Source organism: Perissodus microlepis, chromosome 8 (genome assembly GCF_051167445.1).
Source record: "Perissodus microlepis isolate ML-2025 ecotype Zambia chromosome 8, ASM5116744v1, whole genome shotgun sequence".
NCBI classification, from domain to species: Eukaryota; Metazoa; Chordata; class Actinopteri; order Cichliformes; family Cichlidae; genus Perissodus; species Perissodus microlepis.
Genome location: NC_140468.1, coordinates 19,550,385 through 19,560,404, shown reverse-complemented (window position 1 = coordinate 19,560,404; position 10,020 = coordinate 19,550,385). Strand labels below are relative to the sequence as shown.

At 41.5% G+C, this 10,020-nt stretch overlaps 3 protein-coding genes across 6 annotated transcripts; 1 reads left to right on the top strand and 2 right to left on the bottom strand.

Moving 5' to 3' along the window:
• Positions 1-1,215, bottom strand: ndufaf8 (NADH:ubiquinone oxidoreductase complex assembly factor 8). The gene is made up of 3 exons (XM_084938064.1): positions 931-1,215; positions 288-398; positions 1-201 (listed from the first exon to the last, which is right to left on the bottom strand). The coding sequence occupies exons 1-3, from the start codon at positions 1,009-1,011 to the stop codon at positions 181-183; spliced, it is 213 nt and encodes a 70-aa protein (XP_084794190.1). The 5' UTR covers positions 1,012-1,215; the 3' UTR covers positions 1-180.
• A 159-nt stretch (positions 1,216-1,374) lies between these two features.
• On the top strand, positions 1,375-7,369 carry tepsin (TEPSIN adaptor related protein complex 4 accessory protein). Of its 3 annotated transcripts, none has more exons than XM_084938049.1 (13): positions 1,375-1,483; positions 1,779-1,851; positions 2,140-2,231; positions 2,340-2,433; positions 2,527-2,594; positions 2,702-2,783; positions 3,118-3,189; positions 3,269-3,457; positions 3,587-3,770; positions 4,210-4,323; positions 4,628-4,706; positions 4,789-4,923; positions 5,039-7,369. In XM_084938049.1, exons 1-13 carry the CDS (start codon positions 1,445-1,447, stop codon positions 5,654-5,656), a joined length of 1,839 nt encoding a protein of 612 aa, XP_084794175.1. In that variant the 5' UTR covers positions 1,375-1,444; the 3' UTR covers positions 5,657-7,369. The 3 variants fall into 3 exon arrangements, with proteins under 3 accessions (XP_084794175.1, XP_084794174.1, XP_084794176.1); XM_084938048.1 differs by having other exon boundaries at positions 3,266-3,457; XM_084938050.1 differs by having other exon boundaries at positions 1,389-1,483; positions 1,724-1,851; positions 3,266-3,457.
• Positions 7,370-7,382: 13 nt separating this feature from the next.
• Positions 7,383-9,752, bottom strand: LOC146381885 (protein VCF1). 2 transcript variants are annotated; one of them, XM_084938058.1, is made up of 3 exons: positions 9,638-9,752; positions 9,152-9,257; positions 7,383-8,926 (listed from the first exon to the last, which is right to left on the bottom strand). In XM_084938058.1, the coding sequence occupies exons 1-3, from the start codon at positions 9,652-9,654 to the stop codon at positions 8,669-8,671; spliced, it is 381 nt and encodes a 126-aa protein (XP_084794184.1). In that variant the 5' UTR covers positions 9,655-9,752; the 3' UTR covers positions 7,383-8,668. The 2 variants fall into 2 exon arrangements, with proteins under 2 accessions (XP_084794184.1, XP_084794183.1); XM_084938057.1 differs by lacking the exon at positions 9,638-9,752 and having other exon boundaries at positions 9,152-9,605.
• Between the last annotated feature and the right edge of the window lie 268 nt (positions 9,753-10,020).

Below are 10,020 nucleotides of genomic sequence, written 5' to 3'. Positions count from 1 at the left end.
TCGAAGTCAGGGTTTTATTTATTTACACACAGACACACACAGGTTTTCACGTTAAAGACTACGGCAGTTCTTAATGGCTTATCTCAACCACACCAACGTGAAAAACTGTGTTCTTAGCATCAAAAGTCAGTCAACTTGGTCTTCTTGAGAATGGTCCAGATAAGCCTGGATGATTTCCATTCACCTGACTCTTTTTTTGGCCTGTAATAAAATCAAATATATAAATAGGTAAATGGATAACATTAAACAGAACTTTCAGTGTGACAGTTGCTGACACTGGCACTTACTGCATTGCTAAAGCAGATCTTCAGTGCTTCAAACTCTTTGGCACACAGATCCTTCCTCAGCTCCTGTGTGCCTGTTGTGGTAGCAGCTACACACTTTCCATACACTGCTGCCTGAATAACACACAAATTAAAACGTCACAGGAAGTACATTTGGCAATGTAATAAATAACTGCATTACTTTAATTATTTGGACCAATGTTTTATTAACAAATGTACCCATTTTTATTAACTTAATTTCCACTGTTTTGTTTATTAAGAATTGGCACATTAACTTTATTGCCAAAAATTCACCAGAAGCTAAACCATGCTCTAAAATGTTAACTAGGTAAATCTAGTAATAAAAAATAATAATACAATACAAACAAGTGCTTATTTGTGCTTTAAAGAATAATTAACTGGTATGTCTTTTTGTAAACTACATCTTGAGATAATAAAGTACATGGCAGCACGTGTATATTGTTAAAAGCTTAAATGAGGAAATATTTTGGATGTCCCCTACTGGAAGCTGCTGTAGAGATGGCAGCTGGCTTTGATGGGAGAGGCAGCTAAGTTTAATCATGTCTAATGAGAAGAAGAAAGGTTCCAGAGTTGAACCCGTTCAAAGGATAATCTACCAAGCAGTATTTCTCCATCATGTACTTACCTCGTTCGCACACTGTGCAAAAAGTTCCGGGAAAAGTCTCATTTTCTCCCTAGTGCGACTCCAGACATTTGACCCAGACATGGTGCTGTTCAGGCGTAAATAGATTTGTTTTAATATCTGGTAATTTTTTTAAGTCAACGATTTAAAAAAACGAAGCAGCAATATTTTCGTGTCAAATAGTTTCTTAAAATCTCTGACAACTCAAAAGAACCGAAATTATTTTTATCATACAACTAACAGACGGAGCTCCGGTGAAAACCCTGGGCAGCGCCATGTTGACGACTGTTTACGCCCATAAAAAATCTGAACTATGATTCGTTCATTTCCTTGTCAGAAAAAAACATTTCTGAAGGTTGATTCGTCATGTTTCAACTCCTGGTTTAACCAGAACGCCAATAGAGTCGAGGATTGCTGCTTAGTGTTTTGTTATTGGCTAGCGGTCACCTCAAAGCCCCGCCTTTCCATCGTACACCTCGAAGGAAGATGAGTAACCCGCAGCTGGGACTGCTAAATCATGGCAACATTTATGGAACGATTAGCCTTTCTTCAGAAAGTAAGTAATATCGACAGTCGTTATTTAAAAAAAAGAACACAGAGAAGCCGAAACGAACATGTTAAATGTCACGTAGCGTTGACGTACTTATTTAAATCTATTAGCTTTTGCGAAACCATAGCTTTCTTTTAGCCTGCTAGCTAACAACCTTAACCAACATCTTTTGGCTTTTTACTTTCTGTTTTTCACTGAACGTGTCAGGTTGTTTCGTTAAAACTTAATGCTGCACACTGGTTTAAGGGTCAGTTTGCGGTCAACTGAAGTGGTAAACCACAATTTCGTCTAACTATCCAAGGTGCCCACCCTGATGAAGGCTACAGCAGATGATGAAAACCCCTGTCCTGGCTACCTTTTCCAGGAGATTGGAAGTATCCTTTAGCTGCTTCTGCTGTTGATCTGCAAAAAGTTCCTACTCCTGCTGGCCTCTTTTGCATCTTAGAGCTGTATAAGTAGGCTGTGGCCATGACTTTACATAATCACTGATGGGTACATACCTTGAGCATGGCTAGGATAGGATAGGTTAAAATGATATTTTTTTGTGTGTGAAGAAAAGGTCTCACGTGGGTTATCAGTCAAATGTTTATACCAGCTAAACCATGGGAGTAGTAATATCTGTGTGATGAAGTGTTATATCCTTAATTCTAAGCACACTGTAGAAATCTCCCATGAGTCTTCAGGTTGTGGTCAGTGTTTGTTGGAATACCTCCTGGAGAGGCTACAAGTGGAGTCCTGTCATGTCAAACTGAAGGTGAGAGAATTGCTTTTGCTACTGTTTCTGTCTCTTTAAAGGACCTGTACATTGCTGATTGCAGTTTATGAGTAAGTGTGAGTTCTGTTCTTGCTTCTGGTGTATCAGGTGCTGAAGATCTTTGTCCACCTCTGTGGTCATGGGTCCAACCATTTCCTCACAGAACTCAGAAGGAACTCCACCTTCATCCAGCAAGCATCCGGTTAGATTTTTCTCATTTGTGCGTTCAACTTTCATTATTTTGCTGCTGCCATCGTTCATAAATATTCACTTTGGGTAATTTTTATTTGATAAGTTTACAGCGGCCCTCCTGATCCCATCCATGGCACAGCATTATATGAGAAAGTGAGGAATACAGCACAGGTACGACATGGGTTGTTTTGTATTTTCATCTCAATATAGTTAGTTACACAGAAAGGGAAGGTGGCTTGAATAAGAACTTTTTTTCTTTGCTGTTCATCCATTTACAGGAAGTGGCCCGCTTACTTTTCACAGATGTCATTCCCTCCAAAAACAGGATTTCTTCACTTAACCTTGCCCCCCCGACAATGGGTAAGTGCTAACACACATTGATTATGACCATAAACGGCACTCATCTTTCAAAGACGGGCGGGCGACGTGGACACCAAAGTTTGTGAAAGTGATAACTCAAAAATGAATTAGAAATTTTCCTGATGAAAGATATAAGCTTTAAAGACTCAAAGACCCAAATATATGTACTACGTCCTGTATGCCAAACTATTGTACATCACTTTGCTACCAGGTTTGACTTTAGCACCATGTAATAAACAAGTAATAGAAGAGAATGGCTATCTGTAGATGGGATGAAAGAAGTAGTCATTAAATTGCATTGTGTACAATAGTTAATTTGTTTCATTCTCTTTAGGTATGGGATCGGCCACTTCCCACAGATCAGGAATGCAGGGTTTTGGATACAGTCCAAGAAAGCAGGGGACAGGTGAGGGAAGCCGAGCTGCACAGTAATACAAATCAAACTTACTGCGTGTGTAAATTTCTGGACCTGTGCCTTGCAGCAGGCAGCGACTCACTTCTGGATAAGATTCAGAAAGCAGCTGAGGTGGTGGCGAGCGCTGTCCTTCCCCCTACTGAGCATCAGGGGATCCGTCTCCATGACAACCATTACCGGGCCGTGGTGGCGCCTTCTGCACCCATAGAGGTGGCCGTGCCAGCGTGTGCCTATAATCTGCCTGCTTGTAGACCGAAAGGTCAGAAATGAAGCTGGCACAATTACGCATTTTATTGAGGCAAGATTGAGAAAAAGTATAAACTGAAGCCTTAGTAGCGAACAGATGTTTATAAATTAAGGTTTTCCTCATGTGTCTTCACTTCACCAGTGACTAAGTGGTGTCCGGGGCAGGTAGGAGGTGGCTGGGAAGAGACGGACAGTGGCAACAGCTCCTCTCACAACTCCTCTCAGGACATCGCTGCCAATAGCAGGGCGTCGGTGGGCAGCAAGTCAGCTGGCACAGGAAGCCAATCAGGGGCCAGCAGGGAGAGCAGTGGGGACCTATCAGATCGGTCAGTGTCAAAAAAGTTTAACCTTTTTAAACATCATGCCCTCGAGCCTTTTTTTTTCCTTTTTAATGCATTAGCTGAGAGCAGGTACTGGATTTTAAACAGACTTTACCCAATGCCTGTGCAGTGATAGTGCATTTAATCTCCTGTTGTGTGGCACACGAGAAAAGGAAACATCAGAAAATAGTTCATGTTTGAAGAGGGCTTTAGTTTGTTAAACCAGCTGTTTTTATTCCAGTGCAGTCACATTTAGGAGCTTGTAGCATAATCTCCAAATGTTCTGTGTGCAGTTTGTACAATTTACTGTTTACTGGTCACCTAAGAATAAACCTTTTGCCAAGATTGTCAGTTTTGCTATGCAGTAAGGCATGTTCCTGAGCATTATAAGCCTGTGTTTTCTTTAAGTTTGTTACTTTCCTCTCATACTTTGTGTGGTTTCCAGGGTGGAGGCCTTGCAGCTAGGGGATTGTGGTCAGGAGATGGCACTCATCAATAAACTGACTGAAGGCTCCAAAGTTTTCCTTTCCAGAGAGGAGAGCCAACACTTCATCAAAGAGTCAGTGCACCAAAATCCCATTGAAAACACAACAGCTGGTTCTTCTCTACAAGCTGGTTTCTCATTTTTAATTAGTTTTTTAGTAAACTCCTGATTGTATTCAGTTGCCTTTTTTAATATTATTAATTGAGCTATTTTTGTGCTTCTGCTTTTGTGTTATTTTTATTTAATTCAACTATTTTATTCTATTTTAAGCTTTTTTTTTATTGGTTGTTTTGGTTTCTGTGATGCAGTAAATTGTTGGGACTTGTGGCACGATTTCAGTCTCTTTTTTTTTCTTTGTTTTTTTTTTTAACTCTGTCAGGTGCTCCATTCTTAACTGTGAGGTTGTGGTGGAGTTGCTGTCTTGCAAGCTTCAAGATCCTTCCTACACCATTAAGATGGTAACAATGAGAAGACATTGAAAATCAGAATTCTTTGTTTCACCTTTACTCTGATTATAGTGTTGTTTGTCTACTCTTGCAGCGGGTGCTGTGTGCTGTCGCATCCCTGATGACCTCTGACCTCCTCTCTCTGGAACAAATGTTTGGAGCCACACAGCAGAGACTTCGCCAGCTGAGCGAGGGCCCTCCAGGACCGGTGGCAAATAAAGCCACCAAGGTAAACGAAGCAGAGGGAGACTACTTTACTACTTAAGGACAAGTAGTAAACCCAATAATACTTATTTGTGCTTTTTTTTTTTTTTTTTTTAAATCTTTGTATCTCCTCTGAATAGATCTTGCGACAGTTTGAGGCTTTGATGGGCGGATCTCTGCATGCTACCAGGCAGGATGCAGTGAACAGCCATCAGGCAACAGTGAATCAGCTTCACACCTCTAGCAGCAATTTACTGCCAACACACTTGTTTGACAGTTTCAAACTTCAACAGCCGGACACTTCATCTGCAGGTGTCACTCAACCACCAAAGCACCCATCTCCCCCTCCTAGTCAGGATCTGGCTCAGAGCCACGAATTAGCAGAAGATCAGGTCCAACCAGTAAGGACAGCCGAGGTGAGACTGCATGCTGAAGATTCCGAGTCTGTTCAAGATAAAAGCACCCTTGCTTCATGTGAACCTCAGAGTAAGCCACACCCCCAGAGCAGACTGTCTCTGTTCAGTGGCATGGAGCTGGTGACCAAAGGAAGGCCGCTGTGTAACAGTGAAACATCACATGAAGAAGTGGAGGACAAAATAGGCGACAGGATAAAGGAGATGGACGCTGTGCATAAGTCCGATTGTTCAGTGAACTCATCTATCACCAGTAAAACCAGTGAGGATGTTCCCTCAGTTTGCAGTTCCTCTGCATCTAATTGCAGCCAGTCAGTATCAGCTTTCTCCTTTCTCAACTTTTGATTGCAGGCAACTGTTTAGAGCTGTTCTACTTTAAACCAATGATGTCATCATGCGTTGATCCCTTTGGAAACCTGTTTAATGTTCCAAACCAAGATCCAACCAGTTAAGTTGTAAGTGGATAGCTATTCTAATTCAGTTTCTTTTCTTATCTGTGTGCCTCTTCAGAAACTGTTTTTAAACAGCAAATTGGGCCAAGAGAGAGATTTGTGACTCATAAATAGAGCCTGCAGATCATGTCCATCTATGGATGGTTTGTCTCATTAAAGACAGGTCTTTGTCTGCTGCAGTGTATTTTAAAAGTATTTAATGACTGAAGTTGTCTTGAATAAGAGGTCTTTACTCTGCCTTACAAAGTCACAGGACAATAACTGCAGAAACCATGAAATGAGAGATCTTTGTAACATTTATTTTAGAAAACTTATGCTGTTTTTCCACCTCCGTATCTTTAATCCAAGACTCTTGTGCAGCTTTGCATAACATTACAGTTCAAAATCACATTTATTTATGTCATACTGGGCCTCGGTGCAGCTCATCAGTTCATCCTCACCGTCAGAAACGAGCTGTCTTTCACTCTTCTGTGCTCATGGCCAGATCTGTGTACCTGAGGTGGTCTCATTAGGGATATCTGCTCTCACTGATGTCATACAGAGACACCCGAGGAAAAAAATGTTTCGATCAATCTGAAGCCTGAGCTTTTAGTTTACAAGAATTACTTGAGCAAACACTGACCTCATTATTTGAAACTTCCACCATCTGTATAAGCAAATAAAAAACATAATGGGTCCCCTTTCTACATAGTGCAAGGAAAACACAGCCTTGACATGTGTTAAGCATGAGGGGGGGAAAAGAACTAATGAATAAATACTTCTTTTTAAAAAAAATTCATGGTTTATGAAAAGGCTTATTCAATATCTGGAAGGCTGATCAAATAAAAGTCCAAACCAAAGTCTAAGCGAGGCTAGTCTTCAGCAGCACCAGTTTTAGTTCCTGAATCATTTGCAAACAAAATGCTCCCACCCTGCTGCTTTTCCATTTTTCCCTAAAAATGACACTTCTGTGAAATCATAATGTTTAAATAGTAAAATGACAGATTTAGGCATAAATTTAAATCTAATAAAGTACGCAGTTACTGTGTTTTGGCTTTGCGGGGCACACTGGTGGTTGCTTTTTCTCAGGATTTCTTTTATGTAACAACTTCCACCTCTGCAGCGGGGGAGAACCTCTGTTTGAAATTTGCACTACAGTCGCTTTTCTTATGAACTCAAATCAAAAGAGAGTTGTCTTCCATTATTTTTGGTACTAAGCTATTAAGTCATTGTAAATGTTCCAAGTGTAAATTTAGAAATTTATTTATTATGTCTGCTCTGTTGACTAAAATGAGACTTGTAGAGTGCATGATTTAAAAAAAAAAAAAAACTTGGGGGAATTAATATTTTTGGGTTATTGTGTGTGCATAACTCATGTCTCGACTGTTTGATCATATGTAAGCAGTCATAAAGGATTTCTCATTTCAGCAAAGGTTTGCCTTCATTATTTCAGTTACATATTTATTGCAGTGGAATGTAGTTCAAACTACACGCCTAAATCGTAATTCAGCGTAATTGTACTATAATGAATGCCACTGATGTGTTTCAGTTCAGTGAACACAAGCCAAGCTGTTCAACATGCAGGACAATAAAGCATGCTGTATTTTTGTCACAGCACTAACCACTACACAGTCTTGATGTGATTTGTTTTGTTTTTTTAATCCGACATGTTTGCACACATCACTTTTGGCAACACTTTATTTCAAATGATTCAGGGAAATTACATATGAATCACTTTTACATTTCATTTTATTCCAAACACAGTGTACTGGTCATATTAAACCACCCATAAACAAGTATGGCTGACCGGCTTATGACACACAGATACACAATGTGGAAAATGTGGAACAAGTAAACACTGGGTTCTAAATTATTTTAAAGAGTCTGTTTTTGTTAGAAGCGCTGTGCCGAGCGGAGTGCTGCCTGACCTGCACTTTCCACAGTGCCTTCTTATGGACCTATAATTAGCCAGGGTTTAATCTAAGGTTGGATTTCAGCCAAAAAGTCTATGAGGATCTCTGTTCCATCCTCTTAAACCCACTGACCAACCACACCTAGACATTTTAGATTCATTTAGCCAGTGACTGCAAAAAGTAGCATGCTCTAACTTTATAGCTTTGGTTAGAGAAAACAAATAAAGCCTAAAATATTCTTTAATGGATTGTATTGATCGTGCTCCTTAGGAGTGAATCCATTGGCCTTCTCCATATGGGATCACAATAACTCCCACTTCTCTGATGGAAACAAGTGACCGACTGTCCCAGTCAAGAGTAAACAGAAAGACTTACAGAGTAAAGTGCTTAGCTTTATTTAGTTCTGCAAGCACTTTGGATCATCATCATCATCACACTTTTCTTGTGATTAGCACCAATGAAAATGTCCACGCATCGACGCACGCATGTAAAGAGAAGGAGACCTCTTCATAAAGTGCACGGGGTGCATGCATACACACACGCATACACACAAATCCACACGTACACATCGATACTGCACAGAAAACCACAGTGGCTGGGCCATGGAAAGGCGGATGTGCTTATGATCTTGACAAATGGTACATGTCGAGGTGGGGATGAGCCCAGGATCCATAAACCTCCCCAGTGGGGTTGCAGCTGTATGCTGTTTTCATAATATGTCGTGTGCGATGGTACGACAACTGAAAGTTATCATGCCACGTACATTTCAATCAATAAAAAAGTTGTTATTAATAATAATAATGATAAGAACTTTGTAATACCATGATATTTTCAGAGACAGTGAAAATCTCATACTGTTGCAACCCTATTCCCTACACATCATCGCCTTACACCTGACCCCATGGTGTTATTGAGGCTTTCTGGGAGGCACCATCATGCCAGCAGTGTTGACACTGATGGGTGAGGGACAAAATGGTCAGGAGGCAAGGTCGGGCGAGGGCCGGAGGTCACGGTCATGTCGACCCTGGTCGTCCTCTGGTCTGCAGACTGCTGAAGTGCGCCTCCCTCAGGACTCTGTTGATGTAGTCATATGAGACACTTCTTCCGTCACCATGGAAACCGTGCTGCAAGGAGCTGGCAGAGACTTCGGGCTTTGGGCTGACGGGGTCCTGGGTCCTGCAGCTGTTTTGGCTGTGTATGCATGGTCTGGTGGTGGCCACTATTGCTCTCTCTGGACTGCTGATCCCATTGCTGCTGTCACTGCTGGAAGACTGCAAACACAGAACAGAGTTGGAGTCTGAACAGCAGCTTCACAGATGGATGCACAGCCTGTGAATAAAGACGGTCTAAGCTCTTTCTGACAGCGGCGCACTGTATGTGATCCCAAGACACGTGCTCTATCTGCAAAAATGCAGCAAGATTTACATTATAAGGTAAAAGACGTCAACTTTTATAGACAATCAGGAGCAAATCCACAATCTATGTATGTGTCTCACCTCTGAGTCCAAATCTGATACAAGCAACGAGGGACCCCCTCCTGACCTCTTGGCCTGAGGCCTCAGCTGTTGGTCTTCCTCACTGTCGCAGCTATGGTGCCTTTTCCTGTACAAAACGGCGATGCAAGGAACAGAGAGATTGTGTGACAGAAATGATGCAGGGAGGGGGAGACAGATTGGGCGGAGGAAGCCAAGAGTATCAGAAAGAGAGTACATGACGAGGAACCAAAAATAGCAACACAGGCTGAAGCAGTTATATGAACAGGCATGTGGCACTGGTACTATGAGACCATACAGACTTACACAGCTTTACTGGGGTCTGTATGAAGCTATATTATATGACTAGAACTTGGATGCCTGAAAAATGTGACTTAGTCATAACATTGAATTACAATGACATAATCGCTCAGTGTATTTTTCCATATGGTGATGATCCTATAATAAATAATTGTGAAATATTGTGAAAATGTATGTTCTCGTCTTTACCTGCTGTCAGTCAGCATTTCTCCAGTCTTATCGGATGCTTATTTTTGGCAAACAGAAAGGTTGACACTCCTTGTCAGCCGGGTTAAGATGTCTTATTTAAATGCTTTGGCAATGCTGCTCTCTCTCATCTCACTGGGAAGTCCAGGGTGTGTAAAACGAGCTATCTTCAGCCGGCTGAAGAAGCACCGGTAGCCACAGGAAAGCAAAAAATCTCCGCTCTGCCAGCGTCTCGGCGGGGCCACAAATTTAGCCGAACGAATAAAAGCTAACAAGCAAGTTGCTAGGTATTCTCGTTTACGCTGTGAAATCTCGAGGAGCCCCGGTCATGACAGCAAAGAAGCAAGCTAGCCCGCTAGCTGCTACCTGCTACCGTTTGAGTAGCC